We start from the raw sequence: 25,608 nt of genomic DNA, 5'->3' as shown, positions 1-25,608 counted from the left end.
TTTTTGGTTTTTTTTTTTTTTTTTTTAGAATGGAGGTTTTTATTTTATTTTTTTAATTTTATTTTATTTTTAAACTTTACAATATTGTATTAGTTTTGCCAAATATCGAAATGAATCTGCCACAGGTATACCTGTGTTCCCCATCCTGAACCCTCCTCCCTCCTCCCTCCCCATACCCTCCCTCTGGGTTGTCCCAGCGCACCAGCCCAAAGCATCCAGTATCGTGCATTGAACCTGGACTGGCGACTCATTTCATACATGATATTATACATGTTTCAATGCTATTCTCCCAAATCTCCCCACCCTCTCCCTCTCCCACAGAGTCCATAAGACTGATCTATACATCAGTGTCTCTTTTGCTGTCTCGTACACAGGGTTATTGTTACCATCTTTCTAAATTCCATATATATGCGTTAGTATACTCTATTGGTGTTTTTCTTTCTGGCTTAGTTCACTCTGTATAATAGGTTCCAGTTTCATCCATCTCATTAGAACTAACGGGATATAGTCTTTCTATACTGCTAATTGTGCTTCTATACTTTATTAAACAGAAATGTAGCTTTAATTTATAGTAGTGTGGTTACTAGAACTTGGTTCTTTTAACCTAAGGTTAGGTTATTTATTTATTTTTTTCTATTACATGTTATATAGCCCAGTTCTGACTAAGATGTTTGAATACTGGTGCTCTCATCTTGAATTTCAAACCAAACTTACTGTTCTGGGCTTAGTTCTGCATCTATAAAATGAGCATAACCCACTGCCCATTCTATGGCTCAGGTTATGAAGACCAAATGAGGGGTGAATGAGCTTTTAAACCTGCATGGCAAAATTCAAAGCTCGTGATAAATGGTAGTATTCAGCTATCTCCCCATATCAAATAAACTATTTTTAATCTTTAAAACCTGTCCCTTGTATAAGTAGGTCCCATTAAAGCCAGATAAATAAGCTCAACACATAAGAGAAAGGCAATGCTTTCATCTAGGTCTGCTAAACTTGCTCTATATGTTTTTATAGCTCTCAAGAAGTCCCACTCCAAGGTCTAATTTTAGGGACACTGGACACTAACATATCAATAAGCCCAGTCTCATTTTTCTGAATCTTCTTACTCAGGCAATGCAAAAACACCTTCCAGATTTTCATGACAAATGGAAACAGCTCAAGAAGGCTCACTAAATGGATGACACTGACGTCCCTCCAATCCATTACAGCAAAGGACTTCCAGAGTCCCAGGGACCCCACAAGAACCATCCTCCTTTTAGACAACTGATCATAACTTGAGAAATCATTTCAGGATTGGGCCAAATCATCCCTAAAGGAAGGAAAGGAAATGTTACCGATTTTGGCACAACTCACAATTTTAAAGAAACAGATCCAACTATGAGACCTGTTATGAATGTTACTGCAGTAGTCTTTAAGGCATGCCATCTAATATATGGCTTAGTATTTGCCATTTTAAATACCTGGAATGACAGGTGCAGTCTATCCTTTGCCCTGGAAAGAGAAGGTTTTTGTACTGACAAAACAACACTTATTCTCATTGAAAAGGGGATTGGGGAGGGGGGAAGCATTAGAAACAAGTGGTATAATAAATGGGAAGACATAAAGCTGAGACAAATGCATATGAGATCCTTAACAAATGTTGGTAAAGTCACGAATGCCTTTTTAACGCCTATTTCAACTATGTGCGTGTATGTCTGTGTATGTGCTAGTCACTCAGTCGTGTCTGACTCTTTGCTACCCCAAGGACCCGTCAGGTTCCTCTGTCCACTCTGCAGGCAAGAATACTGGAGTAGGTTGCCATTCCCTTCTCCAGGGGATCTTCCCAACCCAGGGATTGAACCCAAGTGGCCTGCGTTGAAGGCAGATTCTTTGCCATCTGAACCACCAGGGAAGCCCCAACTATATATCAGTTCAGTTCAGTTCAGTCACTCAGTCGTGTCAGACTCTTTGCGACCCCATGAATCACAGCATGCCAGGCCTCCCTGTCCATCACCAACTCCCGGAGTTCACTCAAACTCACGACCATCGAGTCAGTGATGCCATCCAGCCATCTCATCCTCTGTCGTCCCCTTCTCCTCCTGCCCCCAATCCCTCCCAGCATCAGGGTCTTTTCCAATGAGTCAACTCTTCACATGAGGTCGCCAAAGTACTGGAGTTTCAGCTTCAGCATCATTCCTTCCAAAGAAATCCCAGGGCTGATATCCTTCAGATATCCTTCAGAATGGACTCGTTGGATCTCCTTGCAGTCCAAGGGACTCTCAAGAGTCTTCTCCAACACCACAGTTCAAAAGCATCAATTCTTCGGTGCTCAGCCTTCTTCACAGACCAACTGTCACATCCATACATGACCACGGGAAAAACCATAGCCTTGACTAGACGGACTTTTGTTGGCAAAGTAATGTCTCTGCTTTGGAATATGCTATCTAGGTTGGTCATAACTTTCCTTCCAAGGAGTAAGCGTCTTTTAATCTCATGGCCGCAGTCATCTAAGATTATATAAATAAGGGAATGCATATCTATCCTATATGACAAGCATAATACATGCTGTATCAAGAAATAACAGAACTTCTCATTAGAAACGTCTTGCCCAGGCTGCTCCAATCCTTACTTCACAGACAAAAGTAGGGCATCACACTGCTCCAAATGAGAGACAGAAATTCAAACCCTTACTCCTGTTACTTCTGTCTCCATCAGTCCAAAGAGCCATCTCCTGCAGAGCTCCCATCTTTAGTCCTTTGCGTCTGCCACTACTTTAGGGCCAAGCCCCGAGCTACAAAGACAGCAAGATCACCCTTACCAATGACTGACATTCACTATGTACCTGCTGTGTGTATGGCCTCCTATCAGGCACTTTGGAGGGGGAAAGAGTGTTATCTACAACCTTGAGAAATCAGAAAGAAGGACACCTGATCTTCTGAGAGGATGAAGGGCAGAGAACAAGAGATATTCAAGTTTATTTATAGGGGACTTCACTCAGCATTCTGTACACCTTTACTCTGGTTCACAGCTTATCAAACTAGTATTGTTATTACTGGGGATCAGATAATTCTTTGTTGTGGGAGCTGCCCTGTGCATTGTAGGATGGTGAGCAGCACCCCTGTCCTCTAGCCATCAAGTGCCAGGAGAAACGCCCCTACCTCCTTCACTTCAAGTTGAGACAATCAAAGATATTTGTTGACATTCATATACATTTCCACTGTGTGCGGGGGAATCACCCCTGTTGAGAATGACTGTTTGGTCCCAGTGTGTTGTGATATCCTCCTCCTAATAGCTCCAAGCTGATCCCATCCTCAGAATTTAATCATAGTGCTAGCTCTATGTGCAAAAGGAAGCCTTTTCGTCTGCTCCATGATATTAAACATGAAATGACATAGACATATCTCAGAGTTTGGAATTATGTCTTATTCTTGGTATATTCCAGCTGAATCCCCAGCTTAATGTAGAGATTGCACATTAGAGCTTGCTAAGTACTTACAAGGAGAAAGGGAAAGATACACCCAACTGAATGCAGAGTTTCAGAGAATAGCAAGAAGAGATAAGGCGGCCTTCTTCAATGAACAATGCAAAGAAATAAAGGAAAACAATAGAATAGGAAAGGCTAGAGATCTCTGTAAGGAAATCGGAGATATCAAAGGACTATTTCATACAAAGATGGGCATTATAAAGGACAGAAACAGTAAAGACTTAAAAAAGACAGAATAATTAAGAAGAGGTGGCAAGAATATACAGAAGGGCTGTACAGAAAAGACCTTGATGATCCAGATAACCTTGATGATGTGGTCACTCACCTAGACCCAGACATCCTGGAGTGTAAAGGAAGCATTACCACCTATAAAGCTAGTGGAAGTGATGGAATTCCAACTAAGCTATTTAAAATATGATGGTGTTAAAGTCCTGCACTCAATATGTCAGCAGATTTGGAAAACCCAGCAGTGGCCACACTGGAAAAGGTCAATTCTCATTCCAGTTCCAAAGAAAGGCAGTGCTAAAGAATGTTCAAACTACTGAACAATTGTGCTCACTTCCCATGCTAGTAGGGTTATGCTCATAATCCTTCAAGCTAGGCTTCAGCAGTACTTGAATTGATAACTTCCAAATGTACAAGTTGGGTTTAGAAAAGGCAGAGGAACCAGAGATCAAATTGCCAACATTCCTTGAATCATAGAGAAAGCAAGGAAATTCCAGAAAAACATCTACTTCTATTTCGTTGATATGTGAAAACCTTTGACTGTGTGGATCACAATAAACTGTGGAAAACTCTTAAAGATATGGGGACACCAGACCATCTTACCTTCCTTCTGAGAAATCTGTATGTGGGTCAAGAAGTAACAGTTAGAGCATTACATGGAAAAGCTGACTGATGTAAAATTGGGAAAGGAGTAAAGACAGGCTGTATATTGTCACTGATTATTTAACTTATATGCAGAGTACATCATGTGAAATGCCTGGTTGGATGACTTATAAGCTAGAATCAAGATTGCCAGAAGAAATATCAACTACTTCAGATATGCAGATGATACTACAGTAGTGGCAGAAAATAAAGAGGAACAAAAGAGCCTCTTAATGAGGGTGAAGGGGAAGCATGAAAAAGTGGGCTTAACACTCAACATTTAAAAAAGTAAGAGCATGGCATCTGTTCCCATGACTTCATGGCAAATTGAAGGGGGACAAGTAGAAGCTGTGATAGATTTTCTTCTTGGGCTCCAAAATCACTGCAGATGGTGACTGTGGCCATGAAATTAGAAGACACTTGCCTCTTGGAAGGAAGGCTATGACAAACCTAGAAGCATATTAAAAAGCAGAGACATCACTTTGATGACAAACGTCTGTATAGTCAAAGTTATGGTTTTTCCAGTCGTCATGTGTGGATGTGAAAGTTGAACCATAAAGAAGGCTGAATGCAAATGAATTGATGCTTTTGACTTGTGGTGCTGGAGAAGACTCTTGAGAGTCCCTTGGACTCAGGAAGATCAAACCAGTCAATCCTAAGGGAAATCAACCCTGAATACTCATTAGAAGGACTGATGCTGAAGCTGAAGTTCCAACACTTTGGCCACCTGATGTGAAGAGCTGATTCATTGGAAAAAACTGATGCTGGGAAAGATTGAAGGCAAAAGGAGAAAAGGGCGGCAGAGGATGAGATGGTTGGATGGCATCACTGATTCAATGGACATGTACTTGGGTGAACTCTGGGAGATGGTGAGAGACAGGGAGGCCTGGTGTGCTGCAGTCCATAGGTTCACAAAAACTTAGTTACTGAACAACAACAAAAACACTTACATCAGAGTAAGGGACCTTGCCTGGGGCCTATAGACACCTGGGATTCATGGTTAGAACTCAGGGCATCAGAGAGCTTTGAAGGGGCAGATTTCACATCATTATTTTCCTTAACCCTTAAATTAAATCTAGGATGTCCTTTGATTAGAATGTAGAAAATGATCTGCAGTAATTATCTCCATGGGGTTGTGTCATCAATAGAAATTACAGATTATTTCACGTCAGAATAAAATTGTGTACCTCTCAAATATCATTCATGCTCATCACTACTTTGAAATGAGGATAATCATGAGGCCTATAACAACGTCTTTTAAGGTGTTTGTAACAAAAAAAAACCATGTTACTACATCACAAAATTGTTTTTTATATATTGATGACTGTCTAACATTGGTTTTGTTTGGTAATTTTGTATAATGGGATAACAATACAATTCTGAGAAGTGATCTTCAGCAGCCTGACAAAAGGTTCCACGGCAGAAAAAGGGAGATGCTTGCTTTCAAATGACCATTCAACATAAATATCAGGCAAGTGTTCAGAGATCATAGCCCATGTCTCAGTACTTTCTGCATCATCCCCAAGGGTGCCTGGGGGAAGATCATACTCAGAGCAGGGTCTGATCACAGTTACTGTGAGGCATGGGTGACATACTTTGCCCAAGTCAAGGTATGGTATCTGGGCAGAAATACACATTAGCTGAGAAACCTTGGGCAATCTCTTTTTACCTCCAAGGGCTTCAGTCTCTTAATCTCTAAGATGGAGATTTGGAAAGTTCCTTTCTCTTTTCTCCCTATCTTGAGTACGTTTTAGTATAGTTCTGAGAATCAAATAAGATGACGACAAATATTCAGATCTAACTCAACACTACTATGCAAAGGGTGACTTTACATTCAGTTCTAGGATTCCATGAATTCTTGTGCATTAGCCCATCTGTGATTTGTGGTAGCATAGACATTCCCTGAAACTGACTTCTCACACTTGACCCCAGTTCTCTGGGTACTTTTGGGGTATATGTTTTTCTGGTGCATTTCTCACATCTCATACTGTAGCCTAAGTTCTCAAAGGCAGCAGAGACCATGCATTATACAAACAATTCCCTGGCACTTTACATTGCTCCACTAGAAATCGTTTGATCAGAGTTTGCTAAGGAGACACATATTTTCAGAGTCCTGGGAGGAAGAATTAGGCCAGGGGAGCTTGTTCATGCAAGGATGCTCTCATTAAACATACAGTTGAAGCACTAGAGCCTGAACACTCCCCAATAACCAATCAGTGCGACAGATAGGAAGTCGAGGGGAAAACTCATTTTCCTTGGCAGCTGAGACATATTTAACAGCCAAAGGAGAAAAGCACATTGCCTTCCTCCATAGCTCATAGGCACCTTGCATATTGATTTCATATCAGCCCTCTCCTTTGTTAGCTTAAGTGCCATCTCTTCCACAAGCCCAGGATACAAGTATCTGAAATGTGCTCTGACCTCTGATCGGTTCCCATCAAGCAATTCAGCAGGAAGAAATGCACTATGTCCAGACCTCATTTTGGCCATGCTTGTGCTTTTCCTGACTGACATAATCCTGCGCTTTCTCATATGGGAAGCCTGTTTCCTTTGGGCTGAGAGTGAAAAAAGAGCAATGGGAGCTGTGAGCACAAGTCTTGTAGAACAAGATCATGACTTTCTTTTTGGAATGTCTTTGAATTAAACCACGAAGCATAGACCTCATAGGTACATCTGGTCCTCTGATTACTGGATCTGTCCAACCCGCCCCCTACTGCTGATTATTCTCACAGCACCCTGTAAATCACAAATCAGATCTTGTCACTCCCCAGTTTGAAGTTCTTCAGTGTCTCTCCACTATTAAGTCCATACCTTAATACAACACACAGTGTCCACTATAATACTATGGTTTTACGATAGGTTTATACACATGTACATCTCCTTATATGCACACACATATATGACATACATAACAAATATATATACCATGAATACAAATGAAACATAAATAATATAGACATGTATATTTGTAGCTATATATATGTGGCATATGTTAAAAGTATAGGCTCTTCATACTGAAATAATGAACTACACACTTTAAATGGGTTAACTGTAAGACAATGTAAATTATATCTCAACAAAGGTATTATAAAAAAATAAACATGCGCCCTAGAGTCTGATTACCTGTGTTTGTATCTCACATCTGCCATTTAACCTGTGATGTAACAGTGGGGAAACGACCTTTCTATTTGTCAGTTTGTTCATATGTAAAATAAGTATTAAAAAACCTATCACAGAAGGCCTTTGGAAGAATTAACACATGAAGAGATTTGAAGAGTACTTGGCACAGAATTAGCATTTAATAAATGCTAATCATTACATTTATAGCTTGTCTTTTGTCATGTCTGGGCACCCTGCTCCTTGACCTCTAACCTCTGGCTGAGTTAGACTCCTGAAACTTTTCCTGAAAGGTCATGCTTCCTCAGGATTGAGTAGATGCCAGTCCACACTTAGCTCCTCCAAGTCCATTTTTCTTGATTAACTCCTATTTGTCCTGCCAGTCTCAACTTAATCACCATTTCCTTCAGGAAGACTTCCCTTACTTGCAAAATTAGGTTAAAACCTCCTAATTTTATGTTTCTATCCATCATATACTACTCCCATGATGATACATCCTTCTTCTCATGTAGATGTTTAAAACATCTGTCTTTCTTGCTTGGCTGTGCATTGTAGAAAGGCAGGGGGCATGGGTGTCTTTGTGGTCAGCACAGCAGTTGATCAGAGTCAGCATTCAACTCATACTGGCTGAATACGATTGAATTTCTTTTTTGTAGTTTTGTAATTTTTGCAGAGAGAACTGCTTACACTATGGTTTGAATAACGCCAAGAACCTTCCTATTGAAGTCACTTTCTTTTGCGACCCGTGAAATTTTCTATATCATAAATAACTTCTAAGTGTCCAACTCTACTTGACTTTTCTCTTTGGCTTACAGCATGAAAATCCTCTCAAATATTTCTGTGAACATTGCAGCCACATCCTGCCCAGGACACTGCCAAAAGGAGAAAATCCCTGGGAAGCTCTAGCAGAGCCCCGAGACATCATCTTAATTCAGGATTTTGGAGAAATAAGCAATTCCTATTTACACTATGCTGATAATGACAAGCTCTTTCCCCAAGATAACTTCAAATATGCTTATTTGCTGGGGGTGGGGAAACAACGGTAGCTCATCCCACACCCTCTACCAGAGCTGGGCTTCTGCCTCTGCTGAGCCTGCCGTTTAGGCAGTGGTTGCTCACTCACCCACATCTGCCAAGTCTACCTTTGCGCCAGCCATCACAACCTCTTCTCTAGGAAGTTCGGCAGGTCACCTTCGCAGGCTTTATCTCCTAACCCCTGACTCCAGAACGAACTGGAACCAAGGGCTGCCTTCCTTTTTAACTTAGAAAAGAAATTTGTTTCACTGCTATTTAATATTTCACTGGGTGTGTGCTGCTTTGGTACCCCTGCCAGACTCTAACTGACTGATCAAGGGACCTTCACACTGCGTTCCTCATCCCTGAATGGACTTCGATTGGTGTCAGTTGCACAAATGCTGCTTTGTAGGAATTTGTAGGAGGAACCAGCATCAATACATGGGGCACTTTATGCTGTGCTTAGCACTGTGCCAAGGACTTCCCATGTATCATGTAGGTACTCTTATCACCCTCATTATAAGATGAGAATGGGAGGTTTTCAAAGATTGAGGAGCTTACCCAAGGTTGTACTGGGAGAGCCAGGACTGGAGTCCAGGCAGTCTGTCTCCAAAGCCCACATTCAGATAACCATCCTGCTTTCCAATACTACTGCCCTAAAAGCAGAAACTTCGGCATTTGCTTTTCCAGTCTGTGTCCTGAAGGGTACTGGATATTTTCTTTTCTATCTCTCCTCATTTCTTTTGTTCAGGTTCACACACACCGCCTTACCTGCTCTTCCTGGGGAAGACAGGGTGTCCAAGGAGTTAAGATTCAAAAAGTAGTTCATGGCAAAAGCTTAGAGCAAGGTGGGAGGAAAAAAATAAAAGGTATTTTTAGCATCCCTTTTTTCCCACTCAAATAAGTAGAATTAAACTCAAGTCCCTCCAATAAAGGAGAATAAAGTTAATTTCCTTCCTATTCTGCACACTGAGAGTTTCTTATTCACATTGTCATTTCATTAAATTCCTACTGTCACTGCAGAATACAAACATTTCCCTTGGCCTCTGCTGGGAAGAAAGGAAAAAAAGAATTCAACTCAGGTGACTTCTGGTGGCATAAGAATATTCTCCAATAATCAATAGAACTAATGAGAATGGAGACTCATTAGCTAAACTCTTTGGTAAAACCCTTGTCATTGAAGATGGCCTGGTAGAAGCTCTTGAATAGTTTGTCTCCTTGTCTGAAAACACTCTCTTTTGGGCATTAACTGGCAAGAAGACAACTTTGAAGATGAAAACAAACCGACAGATGTCTGAAAGCACATTAGCTGTAGCTAGATAGAGAAATTAAATTTGTCTCGGTTCCACAAACAAAAAAACACACATAGCCCTCTCTCAGTAAGTGCTGGAATTGGTTCTCTTACAAGCAGCCAAAGACTGAACCTCATCAACTCTTTAAGCAAACTAGAAAGCTGACAAATGTCCCCAACTGCCTTTATTCCCTCCTCCCTCCATTCCTACATACAGACGAGGAAGACATGGCTCAGCATGTGTGGGGGTTGGCTAAGGCAATGTCTTTGGGCCAGTTCAGGATGTTTACACAGAATGACTAATCCACCCTGCTGATATGAAATCACATCTCCCTCCTGCCCAGGGGAAAAGCATGTGGGGCTATGCAAATAGGTTTTCCTCCTGCATCAGTTATCAACCCCTAAGTGTGGGGGGAAAGCTGACCCATCCCAGTTTAAGATGCCTGTGCGCATGGGTGGATGAACATATGAAACCAGGCAGTGGAATCACCCAGGCTTTGAGACTTGCTCTTTTTTATTTTTTGGAGAATTATAAGAATTGTTCTCCCAGAAGCCTTTCCAATGAAACCTCTGAAAGCTCATTATTATTTCTCTATTGTAAAATTGTGCCTTTCCTCATTAAGTATCTCTGGATTCTTAAGGTTGGGGCTGTTCATCTGAGACTCTTTTATATGTGACTTTCTCACTACATTATTTATGGGAGAATGTATCTTTATGATCTAATATATTATTTCTGTATGCTTCTAAATAATAAACCAGCCTTGGAATGAGGTGCCAGAATTCTACAACTGGCAGTTCTCTGTAAAGAGGTGAGTCTCCAGCAGATGGTCTCTGCTGAGTGTAACACAGAGCAGACTCGAATGTTACTATTAGGTTGGTAAACCTCCTCTCCCAAGGATCAGTGAACTGTTTAGTTTTTACCAACACGGAAGAGAAAGTGTGTCCACTTTTTCATATATAATCCTGCAAACTTTCTCAGGTTTCCTTCTACTCACTGATGGGATACTTCATAAAAGAAGAGAAAGAAGAACAAAAGATAGAGACAAAGGAAAAGGAAAAGGGAAGAGGCTGTTTATTTAGCACCCACAAACACAGCCTAAATGATTTGAGTAACACAGCCAACTTCAGGTAGCTGGTAGCTATAGCAGAACCCAGTTATGCTACATTCTAAAGCCTTCAAGTTCCTTTTCAAGGAAAAAAAGCAGAGTGGACTAAGAAAAGCGTTAGAGTACAGGAGGAGGCTCTCAAATTCTGAAGGTGCCTCCAGAAAGGCAGTCATGTCTCCAGTCTTAAGCTTCCATCAGAGAAAGAGAGGGGGTTTGTTTTGGTCTATTTGATAGGCTTCTCTAATTTATTCTCTCTTTCTGGGAGCATTTGTTGCTCCCAGATGCCCTCTTTGACCATCTCTTCTCTGAAGTCCACCTGTTCAATCTGTACAAATGATTCTCTTACTCTTCTGCTAAACTCTTCAGAAAAGCATCTCTTGTGGCTTTTGTTTTGGCTGGCATTCCCCACCAGACACTTGGCCTCTCCCTTCAAGAGGTGCTTGAGCAACAAGAGCCAGTGCATGTTCAGTTCAGTTCAGTTCAGTTGCTCAGTCATGTCCAACTCTTTGCGACCCCATGGACTGCAGCACACCAGGCCTCCCTGTCCATCACCAACTCCTGGAGTTTACTCAAACTCATGTCCACTGAGTTGGTGATGCCATCCAACCATCTCATCCTCTGTCATCCCCTTTTCCTCCTGCCTTCAATCTTTCCTAGTATCAGGGTCTTTTCAAATGAGTCAGCTCTTTGCATCAGGTGGCCAAAGTATTGGAACTTCAGCTTAAGCATCAGTCCTTCCAATGAATATTCAGGACTGATTTCCTTCAGCATGGACTGGTTGGATCTTCTTGCAGTCCAAGGGACTCTCAAGAGTCTTCTCCAACACCACAGTTCAAAAGCATCAGTTCTTCAGCACTCAGCTTTCTTTATAGTCCAACTCTCACATCCATACATGATTACTGGAAAAACCATAGCTTTGACTATTCATCATCTATCCTAAATTGCTGCTGCTCCTGTACATTTCTCTTAACAATGCCACAGCTGTCAGGTTGGCATGGTGTACAACACTAGGAACATCTCAACTTCCCTCCCTTTTGACTTTCCACATCTAGTTCATTGCCAGATTTGTTCTGCTTAAAGATGATCCTTCTCATTTGTTCTCTCTTTCTCTCCTGGTTTGGACTTTATGAATCATCAACAAAGGTATTATAATAATCTCTTAATTTAGATATAAGTTCTCACTGCCTCTGTTTCTCTGTACTATCCAGATTGGTTATCTAACATTCCAAGGTTCAAAAATTACAGTCCTTTCATGTAACAAATATTACTGAGCACTTATTAAGCACAGACACTATTGTAGACTCTGAAAAACAAAAGTTCCTGGTGTCATGAAGTTCACATTTTGATGAGCTAGACAGGATGAAAAAATAAACACACACACACACACACACACAACACACTATGCCATGTTGTGATACTTACTATGAAGAGGAATAAAGCAGGTAAATGTACAGACCAGAATCAAAAAACACTTCCTATAAAGTGCAAAATAGTGGGGAGTAAGATCTGTCTCAACTACTCAACTCTGCTGTTGGAGGGTGAAAGCAATCACAGACAACACAAAACCTGGCTATGTTCCAGTACAACATTATTTACAAAACCAAGCAGTGGTTGTGGCCTGATTTGACCCATAGGCCATATTCTATCAACTCCTGGTATAGACTTCAATAGCAGGAACATGCTATGTTTTTAAGGCAGTCAAAGGAGACCTCTTTGATGAGATGTTATTTAAGACACAAAGAAGGAACTCCTTTATACATAGACTAGAAAAGAGAATTCCATTCAGAGGGAAGAGAGTACAGATGCTGGGTGGTGAAAACATGCTTGGTGATAAAGTAAGGAAGCCAGGGTATCTGGGCCTGAGCAATCAAGGGGGAGAGAACTCACAGAGCATCTTCCACTGACACCATTCATAATGCCTGGGTTCCACTACTGCATGCACAACAGTCGTGATTTTCCATGATCATGTCTTTGATTATTATAATAAAAATATAAGGAATATTTGCTATTTTTCTTTGCCTAGCACCTGGTCCTCCTCCTGGTAACAGCACCTCAATTTTCCTTTTGAGAACGGACCATGCTCTGTCTCACTCTCAGGCATTTCCAATCAAGCTCCAACAGTGGGATACGAGCCAGGCTGTGCTATACAGCAGATTTTATCACCGAAGTCAAGACGGCACGCTCAAGGATGGGCATATGGTCCCAGTCAGTCCAGTCAGCATAAAAACGAGGACTTGGTTGGATTTATGCTAGGTAGGTAAGCACTCCTCCTGCCTACCAGCAGAGGTAGACACAATACAAGATTGGAAAACAGAGCTGAGAGACAGTAAGAGAAAAAGGGAGACTGAAGCTTGGTTGCATTATTTGAGCTAATGAATCTAGCCTGAAGCCGGCTACCACTGAACTTTTCTACCACACAAGGCAATAATCTCCCCACCACTGGCTTTGAGTTAGAGTCCTAGAATTTACAACCAAATGAGTCCTGACATTTGTAAATATATGCTATTCCATTTGCAAAGAAAGCAATCTCCGTATGCATTCCCCCCACCTCAGTACATACTCAAGACCTAGTTCAAACACGCTCTTCATTTAAGAAGCTCTCTAAATTCTCTCTGGGATACCACCCTTTTCCATCTAGATGCTATAATTCTAGAGTCACTTTGCTTCTGTCCTTCTTAGAAACTTGTTTTCTGCTTGGGCTCTCAGATATTTGCATGTGTGCTTCATCGTTCGGATAAGACAGTTCCCTGAATGAGCAGGAACAGCGACATTCATTTCTGTATCTCCATGACTACCATAACAGTGATGTGGAGATATCTCATATATAAATATGCACATACACACACACATATATATGATATAAACACATATATTTAATGAATAAATACTACTAAGAACACCCTCCTCTTTCATCATAATTGTCAATTGCCAGGCTGCAGTACAGAATCTCATCAAAAACTAATTCAAATGGCTAAATGCATCATCTGATGTTGTCTTAAAAAAGAAAAAAAAAGCATTAGACCACATTTAAATTTATATAAATCTTATGCTAATTTAATGGCTTTAGATTTAATTAAAAATGTTTTTCAATTGATAATACTGTAACTCAGATAATTAGCATCAAGTGGCATCTAGAGGACATATTTAAAAAACTAATCTAGAGTATAAATAGAGCTAATTAACAATTAGAATAACAGTTTATAATTGTGCTTTGTTTATAAAGGCTATAATGTCCAATTCATTGTTCAATGAAATTGGTCATTAATGAAGATCAAAATTATGTTTTCTCTGGTGTCTCCATGAAGATGCCTCTAAGATGTGCTGGCTTTTATGATGTCTACATGTGATGCTTTTTAAAGACCATTCCTAACTGTATTGTATTCAATATTCAATATTCAATTATTGAATTCCTATAAGTATTTCATATCTTTGTTCTATAATTAAAGTTAAACTGTACCATGCCTCATCGTCCATGCTAATTTGACACCTGTTTGATAATTAAATGAGCAGACTTGGCTATAAACTTAAATTCTCTTGTGTAAGATCTAAACAGACACCTTTGTAATATGGAAGATCTAAGGTTGACAAAGGCATTGAAGCCCATGTGAAGAAAGACAGGATCTGGTACCTGAAGGAAAGTAAGATTTGAAGCCTAGGGGGATAGAGGTCCACGTGGAGAATCAGGAAGGCAGGCGCTAGAGAGGTGCCGAGCATGATGGCGCAACGGGTAAGCTCGGCTGCAAGTGATGAAGTGAAAGTGATGGGATACTTTCGTGCATAAAAGTCCAGACTCTTAAAATCTGGAACTAGAAATGAGAAGACAGTTCAAGGCAAATACGGATTTAAGGGTCACCTGAAAAAGACAATTACTGAAACTGCATGCAAGTATAGGATTTTCCATAGAAATGTGAAAAGAGAAAACTAAGAACTGACCGGGAGGGAAGTCTGCATGTGATGCCAGGAGTGAATCCACGTCACTGAGTAGGTGAAAGAAGAGTTAGTATAGGAAGCAGAGGAGCAGTTACAGATGTGGGAGAACTGTGGGAAAAGCGGTGTCTCTTGAAGCCAGAAAGGAAGGGAAGAGCTGGAGAACTGTTCCCCAGTGTTCTTCCCCCCTCGATGCGATGCTCCATGTCATGGAATTTAGGGAAGCAGAGGCTTCTGTGATGGAGGTCGGGGTTTCTCTGGTGGCGCTAGTGGTAAAGAACCCATCTGCCAATGCAGAAGATGCTTGAGACAAGGATTCAGTCCCTGGATCAGGAAGATCCCCTGGAGGAGGGCATGGCAATCCACTCCAGTATTCTTGCCTGGAGAATCCCATGAACAGAGGAGCCTGGCAGGCTACAGTCCATGGGTTCACAAAGACTCAGACATGACTGAAGCAACTTAGCATGCACGCACGTGACAGATACACGTGACAGATGCATGTGACAGAGGTCCTCGAGCACTGTGGGTAAGACTTCCTGCATTCAGATCCTGCCTCTGCAAGTTTCTCTTTGTGCAACTTTGGGTGTGCTTCACATCACTCCGGGCCACAGTTTGTCCCTCTATAAATCAAGTTGATGAGCCAGGTTTCTCTAAGGTTGTGATGTGGATCGAATGCTTACACTCAGTGCAAGTGATTGGCATCTTGCACAGAATAAGCCCTCAATCTGTGTTAGTTATATTTATTTTGGGGCTTCTCTGGAGCAAAGTGGAAAAAGCTGAGTGTGAACTCGATGGAGAGCTACTAGCCATGTGGTGGCAAAATTATTTAGTTGTGATTATCTTAGGTCAGTGGTTCTTTAGCCTGTATCAGAATCACCTAGGACTTGCCCTACACTTGAGTTTCTGATTCAATAGGTCTAGGGTAGAGCTTGATAATTTATATGTTAAACAAGTAAGTAGATCAGAGTTGATGCTCCTAACTCTAGGGCCATGCTCTGAGAATCACTGTCTTTGAATGAAAGGGAAGACCCTACAATTTTGGGAAATCAACTCAGGCCTTCAATTCGTCTCGTAAGTAGTTCCTATGTTGAAAAGGTGTTTTCTTTTCTGACCTTAGCTGGGTCCAGAAAATCTACCAGTCCAAACTTAACTGATACCTGAACACTCCTACAAGTCTTAAGCCAATTTCTGAGTACCTTTTTCTGAGAACCTAAAAGAGCTATGTAAAAGTTTAGGACTCGTTGGGTTCCCTGATGCACAAGTGGACCAATAAAACCCATCACCAACACTACAACAGTCAGCATACTGAGGACCAAATACTGTGCTGATCCTCAGTACGTATACTGTACCATCTAGTTCTCACAACTCCTGTGAGAGTCAGGACTCAGGACTCAAATGACACCATGTAACAGAGAAGAAGGAAGCCTACAAAGGTAAAGTAATGTATCTCAAGGCACTGGCCAACAAATGACAGAAATCAGAATTAAACCTGTTCTTTCAGCTACTCAACAAAACAGCTCTTGCCTGATTTCTTTACCCAAGAAAGATGCACATTATGAAAGATCAGCAACTATTGTCTGCCTCCACAATGCCTCCACATCTTTTTCAGGGCAAAAGACTCTAGATAGCTGACAGTTCTATATGAGATATGGTTACTAGTCTTTTAGCCAGACTATTCAGGGTCTTTGGAGAGTGCCCAAGGTGTGCCCATTGTCCTGAAAACTGAATAGGTGGGTGTGGTTATCCATGGAAGAACATAAGCAATTGTCCTGAGCCCCTGGTTAAGCTACTGTATCTAAGGGACATTATTTTCTTAGTATTATTATTATCTTCTACTGCTTATTCTTACTCAACTATTCAACTAAAATAACTGATTTATTTACATAAGTTTCTTACTATATTCATTCATTCTTACTTCCATTTTTTATTGTGTTCCTCTCTCTTTGCTTTACACATGTAGAAACTAAAGCTTAAAGAGAAAAATAAACCTGGATAGGGTCACTCAGATCCTGAATATCAGTGAAGATTCACAACCCAGGTATGTTAGATTCTACTATGAAATATGCATCCAGACTCCAATCTCCCAAGAGCTTGTGCAGTCTGATGACTCAAAAAGACAAACTTCTCATTAAGCTGAAAATGAAATTGCCTAAACTTCTCGTTCCACACCATATGGTTGAATCCCAGATGACAGGAAGCTCATTTCTGCAACACACTAGGCTCATTTCACTGAGTAGGATGTGAGACTTGTGGGGTGGTCATTTCCTCATCTTTTTAGCACTGGTAGCAGCAGTGGTATTTATTATGATGCTTCCTTTTGAGATGTTTACACACACACACACAAATGCTTCTGATGATGGAGAGAGATTTATCCTAAATCATTGTGCAAGTGAAATATCACCAGCTTAAGAAACAACAGCAGCAAAATTATCCACCTGCCTTCAAGCAATCAAATACTACAATCATCTTCCAACCCTTATGTCACGATGGAGGAAAGGAGTTCTTAAATAATACCATCAGAGAATTTCATATACAAAGATGAAACCACAGTGTTTGGACGTCTAAAGTATCTTTGCAAAGTCAGATTTTAAAGCAACGGGGTGACTCATGAAGGTTCGGAGACTAACACGAAGTGCCAAACACCATTTTTATGAAATGACTGTGGCATCAGATGCCAGCACTTTTTTTCCTGGGTAAATACTTTAGAGCTGAAATAGCAAAATACTCTTGAATAAAAAAATAACCTGAAGTTTCTGTGTTGTTTTTTTTTCCCCCACAAGAACTTTGAACTAACATAGAAAGTGCTATTTTTATGAATAATGGAAAAATTGTCATTTAAGAGTTGGCAAAGATCCTAGAGCTATATTTATGTGTAGTCATGTGCACTGAGGATAGTGTTCATAGGCAAGAGTTTGAACAACAGTCACCCCACTTACTGGTACTGATCTTGGTAAGTTTCTTCACCTTAGTTCACTCATCTAAACATGGGACCAGTTTGACAAGGCAGCAAATATACTGCTTTAATGAGAAGCAGTCTGCATTCAAATACCTGTATGTGAATCCTATGGCTCACCCCTTCCAACAGTTCAGCTCCATCCTCTGTAAAATGAGGGTGATAAGAAGGGTGCCTGCCCCAAAAGGTGCTGGTGAGGTCTGAAGGCAATCATGCACACAAAGTGTGGTACTTGGATCATAGCAAGTGGTCAGTAGACTTTACTCTTTTTTAAAGGCTATCTACTTAAAGGGCTTTATAAATAAGTTCTAAGAGGCCTCCCAACAGCAAGGGGGTGGGGAACGATGAAGCTACACAACTTAACCTTTAAACCTTAAAAGCCCCATCCACAGCCCAGAGCAGTGCTCTTCTTTTACATATTTTATTGATTGGGGTTTGGTATGAAATTTTATTTTTAAAAGTCTCTGTTGCTAAATTAAAAAAAAAACTGCTTGAAACTTCTGCTCTAGACAACCCTCATTTTACAGACAGGAGAGAAGCAAAGCCCTGAAAGATGAAAGCAGTTGTTCCAGATTACATCCCAGCGAGCACCTGATAAGTGATTAGACCACCCCTGGCTCACTGCCTCTGTACCTGGCCCTCCCATGCCACTGAGCTCTGTCAGGATGGCCATGGCCACCTTCTGACTCTGCTGAGCCTGAGGCTGGTTGGAACGATGCTAAAGTTTTGAAACTGGCAGTGGGAAGCAAAATGGGACCAGTTAAAGTGATGGGGAAGTAAGGGGGTAAATACAAGTGGGAGAATAGAGGTGTGAGGGGGTGTATGTTTTTGTGTGCTCGTGTATGTGTGTTATTATACTAGGCACTCAAGATGTACACAGTTTGAGAGCTTGGTAGAATATCTAGTTGAAAAAGACCTAGAACTCAGGAAAGATGCTGGGTCTGGGGATGGAAACTTAAGAGTCATCCAGCAAGAAAGTTAGCTGTGAATGTATATTATACCAGAGAGATAGACAAACAGACCAAACTGATGGGCTGAGGGTGGGGGTGATGACGAGGAGAACACAGAGCTAATGGAGAAGAAAGATGCAACTTCTTTCAATAACTTAAATTATTTCAATAACTTAAATTATTATGTTATTTTTACTTGAGCTTGTTGTTTGTTCAAACAACAAGCTCAAGTAAAAATAACATAATAATTTAAGATAATAACAGCTAGTACTTAGTGATCACTTACTATTTTTTTAGCCACCTTACCAACAAATTTACATAGATTATTTCACTCGATCCTTCCAATCTCAGAAGGTAGATACTTCTATTACCCCCACTTTATAGGTGAGCAAAACAGGCACAGAGAAGTTAGATACCTTGCTTTAGGTTCACACAGCTAGTAAAGGATAGAGATAGGATTAAAATGATAGGTTAATTCCAAAGTCTGAACTTTTAACTGGTATGTTTCAGTAACTCTTAGGGAGCAAGAGAAGGAAAAGCAGGATTAGTATTAATAGCAGCATGAGTATTAACACCAGTACCTACAGCTACCACTGGATGAACACCATTTTGTGTTTGGCACTGTGATAAGTGTGTATAACATGATCAAACATGATCCGATTGAACCCTAGGGAGAATTTGAGAAGGCAGATGTTCTTAGCTCGATTGAGAAGAAAAAGAAACTGGCTCAGTGATGTTGTTGTCTAAAGTCACACAGTTAGTAGGTGACAGGGCAGGAATGAAGAGCCAGGTTAGCTTTAGGACTGGAACTCTTAACACACCCTGCTAGACTGTTTCAGTGCACAGTCAAATTCAATGATTTCAACAGTGGAACCCAAAAAGAAACTCCTGCAAATGTTTTTACATATAAATTCTTGGGTCCTTCCACCATGACTTACTAATTTAGTAGGTCACAGTTGGCTCCATGAACCTCAACTTTTCAGAAGCTTCTGAAATGATTCTTAATTTATAACCTGGTTTGGTGATCATGATGACAATGTATACAAGTCTTGACTGCTTCTTGTAGGACTGTCAATCTGTGAGGATTAGTGCACTTCTTGATATGAGCACACATCCCCACTGGAAGTTTGGTGTTGGCAGAAATGCCATGAAGACTCATGATTCGAGAAATTTTTAAGGTGAGAGCTGGGAGGTTCCTCTTCCCTCTTTTATGACAGTAAAATTACCTTTATAGGTAACTGGCCTAAATCACTCTTCTAGACACCATTTCACTGTGCCTCTAAAATATACACAGTAGCATCAAACCAGTTCAATGACTGAAGTTTCCTTACCTAAAACTCGTAATCTCTCGGCTCCTACTACCACTTCATTGTTATCTGCAGAGAAGAGCAATTTTCCAGAAACCGTCTTTACCTCAAACTTTTTGCCATAAGCTTCTACGGCTTTTGGCCCTAGAAGAGGGAGAGAGAGAATACATTAGTCCCACTACATTCAATTTCAAAGAGCTTTTCGCAGAACATACACATCTGACAAGATTGTATTGGACTTTAATGTAAGTGGATTGGTTTTCAGAAGTCAGCCGTGACAACCAGCCTCGTGACTCTAGCCATGTCTTGTCAATTACTTTTAATCATACACTCTCCGGCTGATTTTAAAAACCATCAGCTCCTTCCTCGAAACTAATGCTTGAATGAGATTTCCCTCAGCTAACCACCAAATTACTGTCAAATATTGTAGATTTTGGCTTGTCTTTATGAAAGCACAGAACACTCACCACCTCTTGGACTGACATTTCTTTGGCCAGCCCAACTGCTGGAACTGGCCAAAGACATGCCAGTTCTTCAAGAGGTGGTGAGTGTTCTCTGCTTTCATAAAAGGGCATCTTTAAATTCAGCTGAAATCTGTCTCATTCTTTACCCTTGACCCACTGGCTATTTTTGACACCAGACAAGTATATAACTCATCTTCTAGCAGAAGAGGCTATAATATATTGTAATTGTCTTGAAAGCTATTGAATCTTTCATGCTGGAATTTCACTCAATAAAAAATAACTTTTAGAGGGCTTATCTATAACAACAGATGCTATGCTTGAAGCTGGGGCTATAGTAGTGGTGAAAGGAAGACAAAGTCCCTGATCCCTCAGCACTTACCTGCCAATATACATTAAAACATGTATTAGTAAATCAAACAGAAAACCACTGAGAGTTTTAGTACTGCTGCTGCTGCTGCTGCTGCTGCTAAGTCGCTTCAGTCGTGTCTGACTCTGTGCGACCCCATAGACGGCAGCCCACCAGGCTTCCCCATCCATGGGATTCTCCAGGCAAGAACACTAGAGTGGGTTGCCATTTCCTTCTCCAATGCATGAAAGGAAAAGTGAGAGTGAAGTCGCTCAGTTGTGTCCAACTCTTAGCAACCCCATGGACTGCAGCCTACCAGGCTCCTCTGTCCATGGGATTTTCCAGGCAAGAGTACTGGAGTGGGTTGCCATTGCCTTCTCCTTAGGTACTACAGAAAAATTAGAACAGGTTAGTGTGTTAGAATTCTTAAAGAAATGGAGCTACCTAAATACCAGAAGTTCAGAAGGTTCCAAAAAGTTCGACCGCAGAAATGCATCAGGATAACCTAGGGGTATAATCATCCTCAGTGATCCTACCTGAGATCAAAAAGGAATTTATCTTTTGGTCTGGAAATTCATATAGAAAAAAATTTGAGGGTAGAGCCCAGAAAGCTTATATTTTCCTCAAAACTGCCTAGGGGATTCTGATACAATTTTCCCTTAGTATCTGTGGGGACTGGGTCCAGGATACCATTGGATACCGAAATCCATGGATGCTCTCAAGTCCCTCATATAAAACAGTGTGATATTTACATATAACCTATACATATTCTCCTGCATGCTTTAAATGATTGAATTATTTAGGATACCTAATACAATGTATGCTGTGTAAATAGCTGCAAATAAAATATCAATGCTATGTAAACAGTTGCCAGCATGGGGGCATATTCAAGTTTTGCTTTTTGGGTCTTTCTGGAATTTTTTTCTCCCAAATATTTCTAGTTGTAGTTGGTGAATACAAGAATGCAGAACTCCTGGATGTGGAGGACCAACTGCATAGCATTTTTCTTTCTAGTCATTTTTTCAAGACAGTGTCACTTATTAGTAAAAAGTAGTAATGAAAGGGCCTTCAATGCCTTCCATGTAAAGATCACTAGGAACACACTTGGAGTTGAATAAATTGGATTTTTAGCTCGTGGCCATAAGAGAGAACACACACCATGGGGAACTGTGGAGTTTCTCATCAAGAAGAAAGAACTTATAGGATCTGGCCCTTTATGGTAGGTTATGTGAGGGAAGGGCTTTAGGAAGTAGGGTTTTGTTCTGGATTAGATAGTGTCAGGAACTGACAGTAAATTTATGATTAGCATTTTAGTAAATCTTATCTAGAGGACAGAGGACCAGAACAATGCTAAAACTGTAATAGATAAACAGCAGTCACTCATATTAGAGGGGGATAGAGCATAGTCTGGTCATTCTTGTGGTTTGGAAAAACGTTTCTATTTTTAATCTGTGTTCAGACATAATCACAGTTGTGTTTGCTTTTTGTTTTGTCTGTATCTTTCACGGTCACCAAGTGGCCTTGTCCGATGCTGATGTCCTGTGAAATTCTGTTCACACAGAACACCAAAGCTTGGCTGATAGAGCCGGGTCGGCCCCCGGATGTCTGGTGTCTGCCACTCTACTCTTTGGCAAGACTATCACACTATCAGAGGACCATCAAAAGGTAGAAATTATGTCCCAACTTTCTCATTTTCTGGTAACATGACTTTGGGAAAATCATTTGATCTTTCTGAACCTCATTTTCTTTATCTTCAAAACTGTGCTACTACCATCGCTTCTATCTACTTCAAAGAAAGGTTAAAATGACTGACTTATACTGTGTTTATACAAAGAACTCTGTAGGTACAAAAAAGCTGTGAAACGTAGGGGGACTGCTTTTATGATCACCACCACTGGAGTCATGACCACAGCCATTTTTCTAACGTAATGTTCTCAATACACTGAAATAAATGAGGGTGACCGTCTCTGAGTGAACTTCCCTCTTTCCCATCATTATGTCAATTCAGCTGGACCTCTGACAAAATGAAGGACATTGGAGAGGCTCTTTAATGTGTGGGGGATTGAAACAGCTGACAGAGCACACATTTCCAAATGGCATGGGATTAAGACGTCTTCTCTGACTGCCATCATGCTGGGTGTGAGAATGTGTGTGCTAAGTCATTTCAGTTGTGTCTGACTCTTTTGTGACCCTAAGGACTGTTAACCCGCCAGGTTCCTCTGTCCATGGGATTCTCCAGGCAAGAACACAGGAGTGTGTTGCCATACCCTCCTCCCGGGGATCTTCCCAACCCAGGGACTGGACCTCCATCTCCTGTGTCTCCTGCATTGGCAGGAGGGTTCTTTACCACTAGTGCCACCTGGAAAGCAAATGACAGCAAAGCCAAGGGCTCCCTCAAGGTCACCAAGTGAGCTAATGGTAGATCTGCATCTGGAACTGCGGCCTCAGAATCGTTCCATGGCAGAAAAGGCGTGTTTACTTGTCTGGAAAGGGAAAGGAGGCTGGTGCGATGAGAAGAGGAGCTCTTGAGGATGCGAGGTATTAGGAAGCTAGAGTCAAGGATGAGAGAGGCTTGTAAGGACAGATGCGTTCAATGAGGGTTTGGGATTAGGCTGCTTAAGGATGGCTAAGATGCAGCTATCTTCTTGGTCACAGCAAAACTTTCAGTAAAACCTGTATTACTTAGGAATTCTTTGAGGATGTTACTTTTTCTTTTTAGGGTGAAGACTGCAGATAAGGAGGTCTAGTGATAATGAATGAATGAATGAATGATCTCAGCATGGGCACAGGGTGAGTGCAATTTGCCCAATCTGGATTGATTCAGATATGGTGTAATGACTTGGGAACACAAACGCCTGGACTGTGTTTTCAAGGACTTGGGCAAGACCACGAGACATACTCCCAAGGAGTCAAGAACACTGGCCTGTGTGTAAGCTGAGTTTTCTCTGAACCTATTAACGGTGTGTGAGATGCAAGTGCGTGTACTGAAGAGATGACAGCCAACAGAGAACACAAGACAATTAAGTTATTTTGTTTTTCAGGCCTTCTCAGAATACAAAATGGACTTTATCCGGGGCCAGAATCATTTGGGTATATAAAGCTCAGTAGTTGGTGTTTTAGCCAAAACCCCACAGAGAGACCACTGGCTCCATGGTGCAGATGGCTTGTTCTGTTGTTGATTTCACCTGGGGCTGCCAAACCTCCGTGGATGTCGGTGAAATCTTAAAAAAAAAAAAAAAAAATTCTACAGAGAAAAGTAAATGGAGCTGGAGACCGCTCAGGAGGTCTCCTGGCAAACTCAATGTTCCTCTCTGGGATGGAAAAGATCACTATTTGTAACCTGAAACTCATTTTCAGTTAATCCCTTTCTGCTGACAGTGGCCTATGCGTGAAGCACCTCCTCAATTCACCTCCATCAGGGCGCACCAGCCGTGTCCCAGTGCTGCTACGGCCACCTGGAAGCTGGAAGGACCTGGGGCCTTGAAGTCTCACTTCTTTCCTCATCCCCTTCATTCCGGGGCCTTTTCCCACTCTGGTGAGATGCTGTGTCAGACTTCTACAACTTTCCTCTCTGCAGGTCAGAGGGTTCCCCCTTTGCACCTACTACCAAGGCAGTACTAAACCAGCAGAGGCATGAGTCAAATATGTGTTTTGTGATCTCGCCTGGGAGCCTAACCATCATTTAGAACATTGTTTCTTGTGAAAAGATCATCTGAATTGCCAACACTAGAATTTCTTCTGGGCTTTTGAGACAGTCATTAGGTAATAAGCAGGAGAACTCTTGAATCCTCAGGACTGTCTTAGTAAACCTGGCTGCTGGGGCAGCTGGTAGCATTTGCTGTCAGGTAAGCACACCGCAAAGTATAACAGGCCTTAGGAGGTATTTTCTCCTGGACCTGCTCTGTGCTTTCCCCCACGTGTATCAGTGTAAAAGGAGAACCCTGAAGAAAAACCTTAGGGAGTCTGTGCTTGGCTATCTATGTTGGAGATTCTACTTAGACATATGCACTATCCACTCTAGAAGGCATCTTGAAAGGTTGCTACCAGCTGGTGTTAGGCTGGCTTTTGGCCCATCTCATTTGATATTACCTTGTGCCCTACCTTAAGAAGTAAACAGGGGTCTCTGCTCTGGGGTCTGCCCTGAGCAGAGGAGATGAAAGAAGATGGGGAGGAGAGAGGGACAAGTGAGAGAACAATGGGAGAGGAAAAGGAGAGAGAGAAAGGGGAGGGAGGAGGAGGAAGAAAGAAGGAAATAGAGAAAGAGGGAAGAGGAGGGAGGAAATGGGGGAGGCAGAGGGAGACCAGGGAGAAGGAGAGATAGGGAGGGAGAATGGGGTGAAGGGGAGAAAAGAGGGGAGCTGGAAGAGAAGTAAAAAGTGGGGATGGGGGGAGGGGTGGGGAAGGAGAGGGAGAGAGACTGACTCTTCCTAACAGTCATGCATCCAATTCCAGCTTTATCAAAACAAAATCTCTCAAGTCAACCAAATCTCCCACTGCAAATAAATGGCAAATGATCAACAGGCTAAATAAGTTCCTTTTGAACGCGGGAATCTGGGAGCTGGAGGTCGGATTTATTTCCCTCCTGGAGGCAATTTTCACACATGCTGCTTAAATCATTGCTTACTGAAGCTATTTATTTAATTATTTAGCATCGTGACTGCGGGCCAGATGTTAGAGAAGCCAGGCCACTGAGCCGGGCGCCGGCTGGAGAGCTTGTTGTTTATGGATTTCGGGCTCTGCCACAGCAGCTCCTCCAGTGGGAGCTGGTCCAAGTCACCTACTGGCTGACTGCGTCCCTCCAGA

General features: G+C 41.5%; 1 protein-coding gene across 1 annotated transcript in view; it reads right to left on the bottom strand.

Annotated features, from left to right (window-relative positions):
• The window catches only part of SGCD (sarcoglycan, delta (35kDa dystrophin-associated glycoprotein)), a 448,681-nt gene that overhangs the window by 142,900 nt on the left and 280,173 nt on the right, over nucleotides 1-25,608 (bottom strand). Inside the window, exon 5 of the mRNA XM_010829396.1 lies at nucleotides 20,020-20,139. Coding sequence (XP_010827698.1) covers nucleotides 20,020-20,139 — 120 coding nt within the window. The remainder of the gene's footprint in view (nucleotides 1-20,019; nucleotides 20,140-25,608) is intronic.

This window comes from Bison bison, unplaced genomic scaffold (assembly GCF_000754665.1).
Source record: "Bison bison bison isolate TAMUID 2011002044 unplaced genomic scaffold, Bison_UMD1.0 scf7180017864505, whole genome shotgun sequence".
In the NCBI taxonomy this organism is placed as follows: domain Eukaryota; kingdom Metazoa; phylum Chordata; class Mammalia; order Artiodactyla; family Bovidae; genus Bison; species Bison bison.
The sequence above is the reverse complement of the archived record's forward strand: the minus strand, read 5'-3'. Positions and strand labels throughout refer to the sequence as shown.